This window comes from Mastigoproctus giganteus, chromosome 12 (genome assembly GCF_048544385.1).
Source record: "Mastigoproctus giganteus isolate SK-2022 chromosome 12, ASM4854438v1, whole genome shotgun sequence".
Classification (NCBI taxonomy): domain Eukaryota; kingdom Metazoa; phylum Arthropoda; class Arachnida; order Uropygi; family Thelyphonidae; genus Mastigoproctus; species Mastigoproctus giganteus.
The window spans coordinates 156,613,287-156,633,880 of NC_143586.1; the positions used below are offsets into that span (position 1 = coordinate 156,613,287).

The 20,594-nt window shown below is 37.4% G+C and overlaps 1 protein-coding gene across 1 annotated transcript in view; it reads right to left on the bottom strand.

The window, feature by feature from the left end:
• The window catches only part of LOC150077534 (low-density lipoprotein receptor-related protein 2-like), a 496,886-nt gene that overhangs the window by 69,800 nt on the left and 406,492 nt on the right, over window positions 1-20,594 (bottom strand). Inside the window, exon 29 of the mRNA XM_090385933.1 lies at window positions 9,463-9,696. Within this exon, the coding sequence (XP_090242059.1) occupies window positions 9,463-9,696 (234 nt within the window). The remainder of the gene's footprint in view (window positions 1-9,462; window positions 9,697-20,594) is intronic.

Here is a 20,594-nt window from a genome sequence, read left to right on the forward strand (position 1 = left end):
TAGTTTTACCTTGATTTTCACCTTTTTAGTTTTATTTTAGATTTGATCTGATTTTTATTCCTTTCTGTTTTGGTCTCTGTCAGGTCAGCTATGAAATATACACCAGCTCACTTTTTTTTACCTCTTACTACATATATTTCATATCAGAAATTGAGGCCTTACTTCTTGCTGTATTTCCTTTGGTTTTTGCTGCTGACCCTTGAAGTTAAAATCATCAGATCTATAGCAATTTAGTACTATTTGTATTATTTTTATTTTATAGGTACCTCTTTTTTTTCTATGAGAACCCCAAACACGAGAGGTATTATAACCTATAGTACTTAGTACCGTGCTTGGGTTGGAGGTTGAGAAGACGAAAGAAGATATTTGTTGATATTGGACTTGAACTTCTGTAGATTGTAATTTTCAGGAAATACGTATGAAGGAAGGTTGTTCCAGAAAACGGCAGTTGAATGAATAAATGAGGAAGATGAAAAGTTGGTTCTGTGGGTTTGAATTTGGACAGTAAATGGATGTTGGCTGGTGGCGGCACGTGTTCGGACTGTTTTGAAAGAGAGAGTGGGAATTATAGAAGTGAATTCAGAAGAACAGTGCCCATGGAAGTATCTGCAGAAGAGGCATGCAGCAGAAACAGTGCGTCTATGAGAAAGCGAGTGGAGAGACTCAGTTAGAGAGGAGTCATTAATTAACCTAACTGCCCTCTTCTGAATGGAATCAAGAAGCCTGAGAGAGGTTTTGGGGGCACCACCCCAGATGTGGGAACAATATTCCATGGCAGGGCGGATTTGCGATTTATACAGAGTGAGCAGCTGTTTGGAAGAAAAGTAACGCCGAGAGCAAAAGAGAAAACCAAGTTTTTTAGATGCAGAGGAAGCAATATTTGTAATGTGCTTGTGCCAAGAGAGATTAGAAGTCAGGGTAATCCCCAAAAGAGATATATCATTTCGCCTAGAAATCGGAGTGCCACTAAAGATAAGCATAGGAGCAGAAGAATCCTTTTTGCGAGATATAAGACAAGATTGAGTTTTAGAAGGGTTGAAATTAACTAAGTTGTCTTTGCCCCACTGGAGAATTACCTGAAGATCGGCATTTAAGGAATTGGCAGCAGATTTTTGAGAACTTGAAGCTGATTGAGCTGGACAAGGTTTCTCAAAATGGAAAGTCGAATGCAATGTGCTATCATCGGCAAAACTATGGATAGGATTTCCAGTCAATGGAAGAAGGTCATTGATATACAAGAGGAAAAGAGTGGGGGAAAGAACTGAACCTTGGGGGACACCGGCATTAGTGGAGAAGTTAGAAGACAGAGAGCCATCTACCATCACCCTCAGTGAGTGATAAGAGAGAAAACTGGATAACCAATTACTAAAAACAGTTGGCAAACCATAAGATGGAAGCTTGCTTAGAAGACCTTTATGCCAAACACGATCAAAAGCCTCTGAGATGTCAAGAGTAACTACTTGTGTTTCACCGAACCTTTCCATTGAATTAGACCATAAATGGGTAACATAAGACAGAATATCACCAGTGGATCGACACTTACGGAATCCATACTGGCGATCGTTGATCAGACGGAAGGTTTCTAGGTAGTTTAAGAGTTGGCGGTTAATTGATTTCTCCATTACTTTAGAAAGAGTAGAAGTAATTGCAATGGGACGATAATTGGATGGGAGGGATTTGTCACCCTTTTTAGGAACTGGCTGGATATGAGCAAATTTCCAAGCAGAAGGAAAAACACCTTTGGAATAAGAAAGTGAAAAAAGGCAGCAAAGAATAGGAGTAAGTTCAGGAGCACAGGTTTTGGGAACAAGTGGAGGAATACCATCAGGACCTGGAGCTTTCTTAGCATCAAGATTCATCAAAATCCTTCTGATAATCCTTTTGACAGAAGACCACAGGAGGCATTGAATGGAGCGTGTTAGGAATGGTGGGAGGTGTTTTACCAAGATCATTAATACATGCGCTCGAAGAAAAATGGGATGCTAGCAGGTCAACTTTATCCTTGGCTGAAGTGACAACAGAACCATCTGGTTTGGACAGAGGTGGGAGCAGAGATGGGCAAAAGTTGCGGCCAATAGCTTTGGCAAGAGACCAGAATGCTCGGCTACCATTAGGGCAAGAAGCAAGTTGTCTACCCTTAGCCTGTTCAAACTCTAGTTTGGACTGATTAATAACTGCTTTACAATTGTTGCGAGCTTTGGTGTAGGCAGAAAATGAAACTGAAGAATTAGAAACAAGCCAATTAAGATATGCAACGTTCTTCTCTTGGACAGCCTTAGCACATTTATTGGAAAACCAAGGTTTAGATAAAGGACGAGATTTTAAAGTGGAGTGTGGGATAAAGGATACCATTCCTGCAAGAATAATTTCACTGACACAATCTGAGCAAACGTTGACATCAGAAGTTTTGAAACAGTAATCAGACCAAGGAAAAGAAGAAAAGAAGTCTCGCAGGTCATCCCATTTTGCATTCTTGTAATGCCAAACAATACGAGGTTCGGAATAGCCATGAGATAAAGGTTCCATTGGAGAAGAGACAATCACCAAGTTGTGATCTGAAGTGCCTAAAGGACCTCTCACTTCAACCTTGTACTTAGAAGGGTTGTTTGTGAGAAAAAGATCAAGCGTATTGACTGTATGATTAGGATTGTCCGGTATTCTTGTAGGTAAATGAACAATCTGTGCTAGGTCATTAGTAATTGCAAAAGCCTCAGCATCTCGACCTGCTGGGTCGGTGTGACTAGAAAACGGAAGCCAGCTGGAGTTGTGAACGTTAAAATCACCAAGGAAAATTATCTCACTGTTAGGAAAGTTGGACTGGAGAAAGTCAAGTTGCAAAGAGAGGAAGTCAAAGAGCTCCAAGTGATTAGTGGAGTTGGGAGAACGGTAGAGACAACAGATGAATTTTACACAATGAGGTAGAGAGATTTTAAGCCAGAGAAGATCAAAGAGAGGAGATTCCAAATTGCCAAGTCTCTGACAGGGAATATCAGAATGGACATATGCACAAGTACCACCTTTGAGGCGAAAGGAATCATACAGCAAATAATTTGGACATCTGAGATGAGCAGTAGTTGAATCAACTGATAACTGAGATTCAGTCAGAAAAAGTACATGGGGTTTGGAAGACTGCAAGTGGAAATAGACATCGTTGAGATTAGAATTGAGACCACGTATATTTGTGAAATGAATTAAGAAGTCCTTGGGAGGTTTAGATCTTTTCGCAGATAAGCTTGCTCTATTATTTTGACAATTCATGGTGTATTCAATAGTAAGAAAAAGTGGGTGGGACATGCTGTATGAAGTAATGAAATTTTTGGATATGGCGTACATGTAGTAAGAATATACCCAGATCCTTGACATAACGTGGCCTCGACAATGCTCCCCGCATACACACTACTCGGACTCCCTCCAGTCACTATCTGGCAGAGTAGAGGTAGTAAGATTATACACTAGCTGATCCGGAAGCTTCCTAGAGAGTTACCAATAGGCTCAGTCCGGTGTACTAACTAGCGGCCGGCCTGCGAACACCGTTTTAGAGCTGTACCCTCGAAATGTAAGGAATATTGGATCTCGCCACGACATTCATCATAACCTCAAAAATCATCAATCATACTGCATGATGGAAGTGATAGGGAAGGGTTGTCCGGAACTTAGCTCTAGAGACTAAACATGGGTTCCACCACTTCAAGCCTCCAATAAGCAAAGTGGTGGTATTTCACCGGTTGATGAGAGTCATCGACCACCTAGTACTGCCTGGTAACATAGAGGGGCGGCATTCCTCCATGTGGTGTGGGCGCCACACCTTGACCCCTGCTTACGTTGGTTCACACCTGGGTGGTCACCCACCATGTACTTGTGCATGAAGGTTATACCCAGGATTACTAACAGTCCCACCATTATGAAGGTGCAAGCAGAGGATTTGGCTGTCATAGACCGTCCGGACTTCGCTGAAATTGGGTCCACTTTGACTTGAGTGTCACCTGAATATCAGTTCCATCAGCGTTTTAGACTCCCAGGTAGCAAGAACAGCTTGTCTGGCATATCTGAGAGAATGTCTGTGACAACCTCAAGGACCTCTATTGCTGGCTCTGTTACTTTGACAATTCATGGTGTATTCAATAGTAAGAAAATGTGGGGGGGGGGGGGGACAAGCTATATGAGATAATAAATTTTTGGATATGGCATCACATGGTAAGAATATACCCAGATCCTTTGACATAACATGGCCTTGACAATGCCCCCTGCATACACTCTACTCTGACTCCCTCCAGTCACTATCTGACAGAGTAGAGGTAGCAAGATTATGCACTAGCTGATCCAGAAGCCTCCTAAAGAGTTACCAATAGGTTCGGTCCGGTGTGCTAACTAGCGGCCAGCCTGCGAACACCATTTTACAGCTGTACCATCGAAATGGAAGGAAGAGTGGGTCTCACCATTATAAACTCAAAAGTCATCAGTCATACTGCATGATGAAAGAGATGGGGAAGGGTTCACCAGAACCTTTACACAGTACTCAAGGTGTGGCCTGACCACTGCCTTGTACAAAGGAATAATCACCTCCTTGTCTCTGCTAGCAAAATTCCTATATATCATTGACAAAATTCCATGACCAGCCAAAAAAAAGGCAAACCCCCTCCCATTTCACCCCTCCATTCGTTTCAAATGCCTGTCCAGCTCAGCCTTAAATTTATTTAGGCTATCAACTTCCACAACAAAAGATGGAAGTCTGTTCCAATCAACCACCCGCAGGCTAAAAGCAAACTTCCACACATCCATTCTACAACTATCTTTCCTTAATTTGAATCTATGTCCTCCTCAGGTTCTTAATCTGAGCTAGAGGAAGAATCCCATCAACATTCAACTTGCTCAACTCATTCAAGGCCTTATGCACCTCAATCAGATCACCTCGCAGGTGCCTACTCTCCAGGCACTGCAATTTGCAGAACTTTAGCCTTTCTTGGTAAGAGCACCCCTTTGTTCCCCTCACCAATCTTGTTGCCCTTCTTTGTATTCGTTCTAGCAACTCTACATCCTTCCTAAAATGAGGCCTCTAGACATGTACACAGTACTCTAGGTGTGGCTTGACCATTGCCTTGTATAGGAGTATAATCACCTTCCAGTCCCTACTAGCAAAATTCCTATATATCATTGACAAGACTCCATGATCTGCCCTGGGTCCCATCTGCACTGCTCAGCGAACTTCATATTTGGCTGCAGGTATTTTTCACCCCCAGGTATTTTTCACTTTCAACTTCCCTGAGTGTAGTACCACCCAGTTGGTACGTTTCTCTTCGGTTATTGCTACCTGTATGCAGTACTTTGCATTTGTCAATGTTAAACTTCAGTTTCCACTTCTCAGCTCATTTGCCCAACTTGTCTAGATCCAGTTGCAGTAGTATACTGTCTTTAACAACCCTGCCAACCTTTGTATCATCTGCAAACTTGGATATTAATCCTGATATACCTTCATCAATATCATTGATGAATACACAAAACAATGGGCCCAGCACCGAACCCTGGGGAACTCCACTAATATCATTTGTCAACGAAGAGCAGTGTCCATTGATTACCATTCTGTCATCTCCCACTCAACCATCCCTTTATCCATTGTAGCAACTTACCCTTAATTCCATACCTCTCCAATTTGTACAGCAGTCTTCCATGTGCAACAGTATCAAAAGCTTTCCTGAAATCCAAGTATGGTATATGACATCAAAATTATTTTTGACATTTGGTTCCTTTGTGACCATATCATAGTATCCAATCAAATTGGTCAGACCTCCCTTTAATAAACCTATGCTGTGTCTTAACTAATACTGCAGTCTTGTCTAGATGATCCTGTAATGCTTCTTTAACCAGCAATTCCATTATTTTCCTCGGAACACAAGTAAACTAATAGGTCTATAGTAACTTGTGTCACCTTTTGAACCTCATTTGTGAATTAGTGATACATTTGCACACCTCCAGTCCATGAGAATCTCCCCCAAGTCCAAGGAATCTCCCATAATTATAGGAAAGGGTTAACTGGATAGATCCTGTCCACCCGAGCTGCCTTCCTTATATTAACTTCAACAATTTCTCCTCCAATTTTCTCTCAGTTATTACAAAATCACTTAGCCCCCTGTTAGTTTGATAAACGTCTGGCATTCTCCTCATTGAATAACTCCTCATGTGTGAATGTAGATGCAAAATACTCATTCAGTTTATCAGCAACCTGAGCATGATCATCAACAGTCAACCCATCTGTGTTAAGTGGTCCAATCTGATTCATCCCTTTCCTTCTTAAAAAGTTGTTTACATAAGTAAACAACTCTTCAAGTCTGATTACAGACTTGCTTATATCTGCAGCAGGCTTCTATGTCACCTGATAATTTATATGCATCCCATGCATTTTTCTTCTCTGCAATGAGCCTCATTAATTCATCTGACATCCATTTAGGCCTGAACCTTGAACAGTATTTCTTAGTTGGTATGAAAAGAGTTGTAGCCTCCAAGATTAAGTCCCTGAAGGCTTCTCATTTAGAATTCACAATTGGTAACCTTATCAGTTGATCCCACTGTACAGAATTTAAAAGTCTGAGACCACTGTAGTCACCTTTACAAAAGCAAAACCCTTCCCTTTACCCTTGATGGTAGTTACATCTTTAAGTAAATACCATATCAGTACACCGATCACTGTCACCTAGTGGTTCCTTTATCTGCAAATTTTTAATGCATGAATACCTGATCTGCTGATAATCAGATCACGAGTATTACTCCCTCTGGTTGCACCTCTAACACGTTGCGGTATAAAACAATCTTGCTAGCTTGCGAGTGACCAATCCACAAGTTCTAGTCAATATCTGGAAAGCTAAAATCTCCCATAAGAAGACATTGATTTACTGGCCCACTATTTCTCTGCACAACTGTTTGTTGTACTCAGAGCCATTAGGCCTACAACATACTCCTATTTTCCCTTTTCCAGTGCTTATGTCACTAACTCAATTGACGTGGAGCTTCTGAAGAGGGAGAAGATTCTTGCCACATACATTCTCAAATTGACCAATTTTCCCTTTTCAACATATTTTTGATAAAATTCTAGGAGACACTTCATCAAATTAGATTGTCAGGTCTGAGTCACATTGAAGGTCAATGATTTCCATTTGGAAGTCCCCTGGAGTCTCCATCACAATCACAGAGAAGGGGTTAGTTACCACATTCAGGGTCCTTTGAGCATGAAAATCTTAGAAACTAACTCTGTCTGGAGTTGAGATTGCAGCCACATATTGAGGAGCATATTTTGCATACTGCAATTTCACCATTCCTTGGAAAGGAGTTAAATTCTGGTCTTGAAGTTGGCACTTAGTTCTAATTTAATTAAACAGGCCATGTACCAGTTGATCTTTTGACTGGAGCTTCAAAGTTAACTCATTCAAATGAGAAGAAGAAATGCCTGTAAGGAAGGCAAAGTTGGCCAATCACTTTGGATTGTCTAACTCTGATACTGGCTTGCCTTTTGCTATCATGAATATTTGGATGGTATCTTTCAACTCAAAAATCTTTTTAAGCACTTTTGAATGGCTTAACCATCGCATGTCGGAGAAGTAGACAACGTCGCCATGATCAGCATACCATTCCGTCTGTACAAAATTTTGAAACTGTCGATGTTTCAAACCCTTCACTTGGATGAAATTCACAATGTCTGTGATAACTTTCATGAAATTTTCAAAACCAAGAGATTTGACACACACACAATTTCCTGGTGAATGATGCAATGGTAGCTGATAAATTTGCTAGTATCTATTTCTTGTTTTTTTTTTTTTTTTTTTTTTTTTTATAAGTGCTGCCAATCCCGCTTTTGTTTCAACCATATAGCTGGGGCTCCATCTGTCGCCAACCCTGCGAGGTTTTTCAAACTGAGGTGATATCCAGAAAGAGTAGTTTTCATAGCTTCCAGAATGTCTGTTCCCTCTGTGGTTCCTTTCAAGGGACATTAAGCCAACAGTTCTTCAAAAACTAAGTTCGTCATCAATCCCACAAATAAAAATAGCCAACTGAGCTGTATCAGTTAAATCTATACTTTCATCCAATGCCAATGAATAAAATTTGCATGCTAGCACCTTTGCATGCAAATTTTACATTCAATGCCTCAAAATTCAATGCCAGTTCTTCTATTCTCCTAGTAATAGTCATTCAAGACAAGCTTATCTTTTTGAAGGCATCAGCTTTGTTTGGGTTTTGGCAATTTTTTGAGCAATGATATAACTAGCTTTAACATAACTCTCAGCATCCTAGAATACTTTCTTAAAAAGTGATTGTTTTTGATTTTAATGATTTTTTTGAGAAGGTTCAGTTTGTCTATGCATACCTGACCCTGGAGACTGACTAACTTGGCTGCATGTTTCGTGTCATAATGTCTTTTCAAACTGTATTCCTTGACAGCGGATATATTGATTCCTGACATATTAAACAAACAGGCTTTCCATCAGTTTCCACAAAGTATAAATCATCCATTTTTCATTGAAATTGAGAAAAACTTCACTGTAAACATTTTTTGCTGGCACCTGCCATTTTGAATTTACTTGGGCATCTTATTACATTTTAATTTAACAAAAGTAATTAAAACTTTGCTAAATGATTAAATTCACTTAGCTTTATTTTTAAAATGCTCAAACAACGTAATAAAAACTAAAGAATTATTAATATTAGTCGTTAATAATTGAAAGTACGGAAGGAGCGTGTCGCAAGATCGAATTCTAACTGACTGAATGACTAAAATTCATGCAAGCGCAAGTAAATATATACCTTTACAGTTTCTAGAACGGTCCAGAGACTCAAGAATATTTTTCTGGTAAACACTAGAACTAGAAAGTATGCAAAAATCTAGCAGTGCCACTTGTGCACAACCGTTGAGAAGCTGAGCTTTCTTGCTTAAGCTATATTTGGCACAGGAGTTGCTACATTCCATTTTGCGCTATTATATATATATTTTTAAAATATTTTTTGAAAACTTCGTTGTGTTTGCAGATCACAATTAAGAGTCATCCAGCAGGCCACAAGTGGCCCACGGGCCATGGTTTGAGCACCCCTGCTCTATGACAAGATTAGACAGTTTCAAGATAGATGAATTCATTTTCATCTGTTAAATGCCAACTAAAAAATTAATTTTTCAAATTCATAGCACATCGAAATGGAAACAGAAATTACTGTATTGGTGGGCAAAGGTAGGAAGATCTGATTTTATTTACAAATTAAATTAAAAAAAAATTTAAAAAGTAGCACCTGACTGATTCCATATTTTCATAAGCCTAACAGAAAGTCACCCAATAACCTATCCATAAAACATACATATTTTATTGACAGATAAAATATGTACATTTTATCCGTCGCATTTCTTTAATAGCAAAATTTACACTTAAGAGGCAACAGTTAACAGAACGATTTCTTATAATAAACTGAACTTTATTTCATCAAAAATACCTTTTTTGTCCATAGAAATCTGTTTGCTCTATTATATTAAGTCTGATGTCTGCCCAGTATATCTTCTGAAGAAGATGGTCAATGGTGAGAGCGCTTGGCCAGTAAACCTTTTTGGAAACAATGATTTGTCTCTGTAACCCATTCATTTCACTTCTTTCGATGCATCCTTGATGAATACTTTTGATGGATGCATCCTTCATCAATATTTCACTCCATGTGCTCCAAAACATATACCTAAAAAGATGCATAAGCAGCACTTTAAGATTGATTTATCTAAGGATATAATATTTGTAAAATAATAAGAAGTTTACATCAATATAGTATGTAGAGCACTTCCGTATGATACTCTACAGAAATTAAAATGAAAAAAAAAAAAAAAAACAAATCTTACATTAGAGTAACAAATAATTAAAAATCAATTTAATGCAATTAATGCAAAAAGTATAAGAAAATTAAGAATTTAACAAAAAAATTGCAAAACGATTTTCCTTCCTGAAGCTGACAACGCTTTGATCATATGTCGTGATCACAGGAATGAAAAATACTGAATAGGGGCTGAGCATGAAACTTAAATAGGGATTATTTGTTTTCATGCATGTGCGTAAAACCCCATGAATCAGAGATCAGATATGGCTGGTGAATATTAACAGAATTCTCATGTAGTTTAATTTCTATGGTTTCTACAATTAATAGTCGCGTATAATTACATTGGACACTAAGTATTTTGGCCTCGTTAAATAAGTGTTTTTCGTTAACAGTGTGAGAGGCTAATTCTGACACTGCTGAACGAGAAGTATGAACTGAGGCTGCATGTTGTCACTATTAATTGCAGAAACCGTAGAAATTAAATTACACGAGAATTCTGTTAATGTTTGCTGGCCATATCTGATCTCCGACTTGCGGGGTTTTACGCACATGCATGAAGATAAATAATCCCTATTTAAGCTTCATGCTCATCCCTATTTGGTAATTTTCATTCCTGTGATCACGACATATGGTCGAAAAGCATTGTCAGCTTCAGGAAGGAAAATCGTTTTGCAATTTTTCATTAAATTCTTTTAATTTTCTTATTTTCTATTATGTTAAATTGATTTTTAATTATTTGTTACTCTAATGTAAGATTTTCGATTTTTTCGTTTTAATTTCTGGAGAGTATCTTACGGGAGTGTTCTTCTTACTATATCGAGGTAAACTTCTCTTATTATTTTACAAATATTGATATCAATGTAGAACATATTGAGCATTAGAGCTCTGGTTCTTACTATCTAAGAATATAATGAATAAATCTTTTCATTTCAGTGTAGATCATTTTTTATTATTATTTATTTATTTATTTTATTATTTTTTTTTTTAACTAAAAATGATTTACAGCAAGCCTGCTGAGCATGTGTAAAAGCCATGTTTATTCATAACATACCAACACTTCTGAAAATTTTCAAAATTATTATAGCACAATCACTTATTAAACAGCTTTCATTTAAAATAAAACTTGCATACTTTAAAATCCTTTCAAAAAATATTTAATTAAAAAAATTATACTGCAATTCAGTATAAAAATTAACACTTAAAAAAAAAATCAAATATTTTAGGTATTTGGACCTACATGTAAAATGCTTGTTTGGTTTTCATAACAGTGATTTATTTTTAGCTGGAATAATTTATTTTTAGTCCAAGAAATATAAGACCATAGGCACACAGGTCATACAGTAATCAAACAGTAACAATAATAAACAATGGCTGGTTAGCTATTGTTTATTTTTATAAAAGGAAACATGTTTTAAGAAATGTTGAAACAAAAATTCAAATATTGCAGACTTGCAAAGTATGAAATATACATACATAAACACATACAAAATGTTAAAAATTAGTTAAATATTTAGCATATGAGTTTATGTTAAATATTTGTCTAATAACACACAAATGGCATGGCATTGTCAGAACAGGAAGCAAGGTCCTCTGTGGAGAATGGTATACCAGGCAAAGGACAGTCTAACAAATGTTCCAGGTTGGATAACATTGCAGTCACATTCTATGGGGCCATCTGAGTAGCACTAGTGGATCAGATTAAATTCAGATCTTCCAGTAAGGGTCTGAAGTCTGTTCAAGCTTTTCCATGTGGGCCAGTTTAAATCAGTTCCAGGCAAAAGTGCCTCAGATAGTGGGATACTGATAAGTCTGTTGGGATGCTGTCTGGCAACAGAGTCTTGCTTAGTCTTAATCTGGTACTATCAGGAGGAGAGGAAAGGAAAGTGGTGGTGTTGTCTTGTGCAGGAAGCTTCTGCAGGAAGAGCAACTACGTTGAGTTGGTTGCTGGCCATAGAGTGGATATCTGGGATCAAGTAGCTGTTTGGTTCTTTTGTGCTGCTAACATTTCTTCTGATAGAGGAAGGGGACAATCCCCACCAGTATGTAAAGGTTGTTAAACTGGGCATTGTTTGGGGGCATCTGGTCACTAGTGTGAAAGTCTGGTTTAGTACTTTGTAGCGTGGCAAGATCTTGCCTAGATAGGATTGGTAAATTCTGCAGTTGAGAAACATAAGGCTAAATCTGTTGTTCTTAGCATGCATTGGTTGCTTTTTTTTTTTTTTTTTTTTAATTAGCACTTTTTTTATCAGTATTTTAAAGGACACTTAATTTCCTTTTAACTAAGTTCCGAAAACAAGTGTTAAATGTTTTTCTATTTGAATAGTTATTTTATAGACCACAATAGTTCAGATACTATGCTGACAGTTTCTCTCAGATTAAAAAAATTCAATGTCTTTTTCAGTTTGTCTTAACAATGTGTATTTATCTTTCTTGGAATCTATCCATGTAAGAACGTATGTATATGTTCAACTATGGATATATTCATTATACCGGATATATTCTTATCCAGTATACTAATTATTTCATTTTCATTGTGATATAAAATGATATTTTTTCTTTTTAGATACAATAGAGCACCACAATTAACTCTTCATTCCTATTCCTTTCTCTACTCTCTTGCAATTCATGAATACTACAGTCTCATACACATGAAAGCAATTTTTTGCAACAGCAACATGCTTAAACATAAATGAACAAATGCATTTAATCCTAAAACATGTGAATAAGTTTAAATAAAATTGTTAAAGGATAATAGTGATGTATTTTAGTTACTAACACTTTCAATAAACATTGTCTTCTGAAGGCAATAAATTTAGTTTTTATATTTGAGTTGATATATGAACAAAAAAAATAAGTTTTTTTTTTTTTTTTTTTTTTTTTTGATGTGAACCCCAAAAACGAGAGGTATTAGAACCTATAGTACTTAGTACCGTGCTTGGGTTGGAGGTTGAGAAGACGAAAGACGATATTTTTGACATTGGACTTGAACTTCTGTAGATTGTAATTTTCAGGAAATACGTATGAAGGAAGGTTGTTCCAGAAAACGGCAGTTGAATGAATAAATGAGGAAGATGAAAAGTTGGTTTTGTTGGTTTGGAGTTGGACAGTAAATGGATGTTGGTTGGTGGTGGCACATGTTTGGACCGTTTTGAAAGAGAGGGCGGGAATTATAGAAGCCAGTTCAGAAGAACAGTGCCCATGGAAGTATCTGTAGAAGAGGCATGCAGCAGAAACAGTACGTCTATGAGAAAGCGAGTGGAGAGACTCTGTTAGAGATGAATCATTAATTAACCTGAATGGAATCAAGAAGCCTGAGAGAGGTTTTGGGGGCACCACCCCAGATTGGAACAATATTCTATAGTAGGGCAGATTTGCGATTTATACAGAGTGAGCAGCTGTTTGGAAGAAAAGTAACGCCTAGAGCGATAGAGAAAACCAAGTTTTTTAGATGCAGAGGAAGCAATATTTGTAATGTGCTTGGGCCAAGAGAGATTAGAAGTCAGGATAATCCCAAAAGGGATATATCATTTTGCCTAGAAATTGGAGTGTCACTAAAGATAAGCATAGGAGCAGAAGAATCCTTTTTGCGAGATATAAGACAAGACTGAGTTTTAGAAGGGTTGAAATCAACTAAGTTGTCTTTGCCCCACTGGAGAATTACCTGAAGATCGGCATTTAAGGAATTGGTAGCAGATTTTTGAGAAGTTGAAGCTGATTGAGCAGGACAAGGTTTCTCAAAATGGAAAGTTGAATGCAATGTGCTATCATCAGCAAAACTATGGATAGGATTTCCAGTCAATGGAAGAAGGTCATTGATATACAAAAGGAATAGAGTGGGGGAAAGAACAGAACCTTGGGGGATACCAGCATTAGTGGAAAAGTTAGAAGACAGAGAGCCATCTACCATCACCCTCAGTGAGTGATCAGAGAGAAAACTGGATAACCAATTACTAAAAACAGTTGGCAAACTATAAGATGGAAGTTTGTTTAGAAGACCTTTATGCTAAACACGATCAAAAGCCTTTGAGATGTCAAGAGCAACTACTTGTGTTTCACCGAACCTTTCCATTGAATTAGTCCATAAATGGGTAACATAAGCCAGAATATCACCAGTGGATCGACATTGACGGAATCCATACTGGCGATCGTTGATCAGACGGAAGATTTCTAGGTAGTTTAAGAGTTGGCGGTTAATTGATATCTCCATTACTTTAGAAAGAGTAGAAGTAATTGCAATGGGACGATAATTGGATGGGAGGGATTTGTCACCCTTTTTGGGAACTGGCTGGATATGAGCAAATTTCCAAGCAGAAGGAAAAACACTTTTGGAATAAGAAAGGGAAAAAAAGCGGCAAAGAATAGGAGTAAGTTCAGGAGCACAGGTTTTGAGAACAAGTGGAGAAATACCATTGAGACCTGGAGCTTTCTCAGCATCAAGATTCATCAAAATCCTTCTGATATCCTTTTGATGGAAGACCACAGGAGGCATTGAATGGAGCGTGTTGGGAATGGTGGGAGGTGTTTTACCAAGATCATAAATACATGAGCTGGAAGAAAAATGGGATGCTAGCAGGTCAGCTTTATCCTTGGCTGAAGTGACAACAGAACCATCTGGTTTGGACAGAGGTGGGAGCAGAGATGGGCAAAAGTTGCGGCCAATAGCTTTGGCAAGAGACCAGAATGCTCAGCTACCATTAGGGCAAGAAGCAAGTTTTCTACTCTTAGCCTGTCCAAACTCTAGTTTGGACTGATTAATAACTGCTTTACAATTGTTGCGAGCTTTAGTGTAGGCAGAAAATGAAACTGAAGAATTAGAAACAAGCCAATTACAATATGCAACATTCTTCTCTTGAACAGCCTTAGCACATTTATTGGAAAACCAAGGTTTAGATAAGGGATGAGATTTTAAAGTGGAGTGTGGGATAAAGGATTCCATTCCTGCAAGAATAATTTCACTGACTCGATCTGAGCAAACATTGACATCAGAAGTTTTGAAACAGTAATCCGACCAAGGAAAAGAAGTCTCGCAGGTCATCCCATTTTGCATTCTTGTAATGCCAAACAACACGAGGTTGGGAATAGCCATGAGATAAAGGTTCCATTGGAGAAGAGACGATCACCAAGTTGTGATCTGAAGTGCCTAAAGGACCTCTCACTTCGACCGTGTACTAGAAGGGTTGTTTGTGAGAAAAAGATCAAGCGTATTGGCTGTATGATTAGGATTGTCCGGTATTCTTGTAGGTAAATGAACAATCTGTGCTAGGTCATTAGTAATGGCAAAAGCCTCAGCATCTCGACCTGCTGGGTCGGTGTGACTAGAAAACGGAAGCCAGCTGGAGTTGTGAACTTTAAAATCACCAAGGAAAATTACCTCACTGTTAGGAAAGTTGGACTGGAGAAAGTCAAGTTGCAAAGAGAGTAAGTCAAAGAGCTCCAAGTGATTAGTGGAGTTGGGAGAACAGTAGAGACAACAGATGAATTTGACACAATGAGGTAGAGAGATTTTGAGCCAGAGAAGATCAAAGAGAGAGATTCCAAATTGCCAAGTCTCTGACAGGGAATATCAGAACGGACATATGCACAAGTACCACCTTTGAGGAGAAAGGTATCATACTGCGAATAATTTGGGCATCTGAGATGAGCAGTAGTTGAATCAACCGATAACTGAGATTCTGTCAGAAAAAGTACAAGGGGTTTGGCAGACTGCAAGTGGAAATGGACATCATTGAGATTAGAATTAAGATCACATATATTTGTGAAATGAATTAGGAAGTCCTTGTTGAATAAACATAAGTATTCAAAAGTTCCAATATGCATCAACTTTCCACCATTCCATAAGGAAGGGAGTGAGTGAGTGAGTGAGTGGGTGAGTGTGTAAACCAACCAGTTTGACTCTAGTGGCAGAGAAAATCATGGAGAAAATGAATGCAGATTCAATAAAGAGTTTTCTTCCCTTTTTAGGTACACCCGCACATTCATGAAATGGAATATTCATTCAGTAACACCACGTACCATGATGGTGCAAAGTGATGGCATAAAGTAGGGCAAATAATAATGCAACCAAAATCTGTTCATTTTAAGACATGATTTGTTTATTGTTTTGTAATACCTTTCTGAAAACAACCTATTAGCGTAATTTTTTGGGAACAGGCTGTCAGGTCTACAAAGTCCATGATGTAAGATAAATCTCTTCATATCCATTGTTATTATATCTGAATAATTAGCAATGTCACTTGGATATTGTTCACTAACTAGTTTGGTTTTTTACTTCTATACCTGTAGTTTGTGCTGGCAAAGATGTTGCAGATACTGAACTTTATGTTGATGCTGTTATTTCTGTTGGTTGGTGTAGTAATAGAAGAGCTCACATTGCTCCCAGGGAAGAAAGAAGACAACTTTAGAATTTTCTTTAATTCTTTTTTAGTGCTTCTGCAGACTCTTTTCCTCTTCCTTTTACCCACTTGGTGTGCTTGTTTATTTTGTTTGTTTCCCCACTCTAAAAAGAAATTATAAGGTGACAGACAAATTAGTAAAAATTTTCTTGCATGTGGTGCTATAGCATTGTATATTATTAAAGTACATTTTGTTCTTCGCAGTTTGAAGTCCTTACATTCCCTGCTGTCTGAAAAATAAAATTTACAAAGGTCACTCAAATGATCACCTACCTTATTGCACAATGCACAGCTATAAAAAATGCAATACTACTTTCTGCCTTTGCACCTTCTGTATTGCCAATTTTCTTGAATGGCAATACTCTCTGATGCTGAAAACATAAGGGCTCTTTGGCTTTCTTGTGCTTATTTGTATTAAGATGCCTTTCAATATAACTAAATTTAGCTGTCAGTGTGCATTTACAATATTTACAAAAGTATTTTAAATAATCACCATCTAATTTGCAGAGTCAGTTCTTTTATGTAGGGTCTTTAAGCCATTGAATATATTTTAGTGTTGAATCTATTTTTTGATCATTTTCATGATCAAAAAAATAATGAAGGGGCAAAATTACAGTTTAATATGAAAATTCTCAAGCAGAAAAAAAAAAAAGTTACCTACTCAAGGTAATTGAATCATCACCAACAAAGACGGCAGTGATTTGCATGCAGAAATGCTTTAAGTTACTGCATCTCTGTTTTGGGCAGGATGCTCCAGTAATTCAAAAAGCCAAATGAGCATAAAGCGACCCTCTACGAGTATACTAGGAAAGTTAGACTACAGAAAGTTGAATTTCAAAGAAAGTAAGTTGAGTGATTGGTGGAAATTCATATTATAATATCATTCTCTGATCTGTAAATGATCCAACATCAATTTTCAATAAAAAAAATTACTGACATCAGAGTAATAAAATTACAAATACTTGTGTGAAACTGGCAAAATGCAAAGAATAGTAAAAAAAAATAAATAAAATAAATGTACAGCAATGAATAACAATTTCACCTTAACATATATTAGTATCACAAACTATACATTTGATGATGATATAGATCATTCATAATTTGTGAATGGTCCATCATGTAAACTTATGAAAACTAGAATAATAAATTCAGTTACATGGAATAATAAAATAACTTATTACAGAATCACTACAAAGTTGGCATTACACTGTGCACATAAAGCTAATCAATGCTTACTTCTCTATTCACAGGTGCATTGACAAGACAAATAACTTTTTGAAATTCATATATCTTTCTCTGATCTCTAAATGAGAGATCAACAAATTTTCAATAAAAAAAAAATTTGACACCAGCATAATAAAATTTCAAATCGTTCTGCCAAATTGTAACAAAATGTAAAGAATAGTAAAAAAAAAATTAAATAAATCTACAGCAATGAGTAACACATTAGTATCAAAACTGGACAATGTTTGACAATCGCCAATGTCATTTATAATTTGTGAATGATCCATCATGTAAACCAGAATAATAAATTTACATCTTCCCTTTCTACCACAAGTTAGAAAAGAATGGTTGACAGTGTTTTTCATACTCTGAGAAACATAAAAATGTAGAATAATAGTATGTGATGCTTGAATAACAGCTGCAGAACTTTCTTTCTCTGCCAATAAAGCAAATGAAAATCTGTGCTTGGCTGAATTTTTTTGGTTTCATTTTCCAAGTTACTCCGAGTAACTAACTTTGCAACAAATTTTCCCACCACAAACGAAAATAGAACAGATACATATAAAGGGTTATAAAATGTATTACACTGGTATGCAAAATTTAAGGACCAGTCAGGTTTTCACCTGCAGCTTCTCACAGGAGTGGCCTGGATATGGGAAAAGCATACCAAAGGAACCTCGTGAGGTACAGAAATGAAGGAAACAACACTGACACAACAGAAACAAAATGGTACAGAGGGACTTTATTCAAAAATGGCAACATAACACTGGCTGCCATGATACAGACGCATCACTGCCAAAGATGGAACAAAGGGAAGAGGTGGTCCTCAGTAGGGGAGATGGCCACCCCTAATGTCGATGCAGGCTTTGCATTGCTTGTCCATACTTAGAACAATTTTGTTGATAAGTTTTTGCAGTAACATCGTCCATTCCTCTGTCAGTGCCATCTTCAGCTGGTGAACATTTTCTGGTGGGTGTGGACGTGCTGCTAGGTGTCTCCCCAGAACATCCCATATGTGTTTGATGGGATTTAGATCGGTAGAACGGGCAGGCCAATCCATACGAACAATGTCTTCACTTTCCAAAAGCATATCACAGCTGCAGTGTAATGGGGTGTGCCGTTATCAACCATAAACACAAACTCAGGGCCAATGACACCTCGGAATAGAAGCACATGGTGAAGGATTACTTCAGTACAGTAGCGTGCACTGGTTATAGTACCGCCTTACAGTATCTGAAGTTGTATATATCCATCCAAGATAACACCTTCCCAGACGAGAACACCTCAACCCCGCCATATCGATCGCTTTCAGTGATGTTTGTGGGGTGATACCGCATGTGCCAACCTCTCACCAGATTAGCTGACGTCCAGAATTGCTGCTGAGACAATCTACTCTCATCAGTAAAGAGTACCTTAAGTAAACATTTTGTGGTTGTAACCTTTAGAAATAGTGTTTGTCCTTAAGTTTTGCACACCAGTGTATTTATGGCCAGTGACAAAGTCTGGGTCCTGCTGGCTGTATAGAAAAGCATCTACTTCTGTCTGAAGTAGACACTTCATTTTGCCTGGTCAGTGTTTAATCCACTCTCCAAATACCACGGGTTAAACACTAATTACAACAAGGGTTCCTCCCAGTGCACTGATCAGTTTCAGAATGTCATAAATATACGCAAGGGATCAGGGGATCTATAATTGAGCTGTGTTTCTGGTTAGCATAGTAATACTCATTCGTAGTCCTTTTAGTTTTTTTGTTTCAGATAAAAAAATTTTAAAAAACCATCAAATTATCACAAAAGGCACTAAAACAACAACACTGGCCAAAGCTACACAAGCTAGACTGTTGTGACAAATTTGTGTATTGTACAAAAAACATTGCCTTCCGACAACAATCTCAGTACATGCACACAAACAAAAAATGTAAAATAAATTCACGAACACATGAATAAAGTCAGACTGCCATGTATATTTATATTTGACACTGCTTTTGCTGAATATTTAACCACGATCTTTTATTTATTAATATTTCTGTAAGCATGGCATCAGTCTAAATACTCGGGTGGCCAGTTGCCAGGTTGATAAGAATGTGTTACATTTAATTAAAAAAATTGCTCGTTTTTAATGAAATTCATTAATTGTCTTGAGAAATTTCTTCCAAATTTCACAGGCCCCTTTCAAGCTGGAGCCCCCCAATGCCACTGGATGAGGCATAACTATGCAGCTAGTAGTATATCTATTTGCAACCTCATGCTAGCAGTACATCTATTTGCAACTGGGTTCTTCCAACAGGATAATGTCCATATCACAAGGCCAAAACTGTAGAGAACTCATTCTGGGAACATTAAGAGTGAATTTAGCATACTGCAGTGGCCTCCCCACATCTTAGTTCAGTTGGGATGTGGTGGAACTAGCTCTTCAGAGTAGAAATCCACAACCATCCAACAACTGAGAAACAACTGAATTAACACCGATTAGCAGCACATTTATGGCACTTTTTTGAATTATCGTTGAGTCCATGCTATGATCAATCCATTGTTTGGGGACTAAAAGAGGACCCTACTTGCTATTAGGTAGGTGTACTTAAAGTAGCCACTCAGTGTAGATATCTGGAAATTGTATTCTCAAGGGAATATAACATTTTTTTTGTTAAAGGAGTCTTGTTTAACTAACCTTTAGAAATATTGTTTGTCCTTAAGTTTTGCACACCAGTGTATATAATAATGTCTTATCAGTTGCAAGAAATGACAGACATTGTTTTGAATTTAGCAAAGCATATGACTTGGTGCTACATGACAGTATTCTATATATTCTGGAATATATTGGTATCATGGGTAAGATCATTAGGTGGTTGCAAGTCAGCTACATGACAGGAAGCCAAGGATTACAATTAATGGTTACACTATATTTTTTAAGATTAGATGTGGAGTTCTCAGGGGTTGGCGCTTCTTCTATTTCCGGTTTTCTTTAATGAAACTGACATGGTGTCAAAATTAAGATAATTCAAATAATGAAACTTTGCAGATAATAATGAAGCTTTGAAAGCAGAAAAAAGTGATTATCCTATTATATGAGGCAATGGACAAGTGCCCCCATCTGGAATAATTCATACAGGTTAGAAATATTTTTTACAAGGGACACATCTGTTGGAAAAGG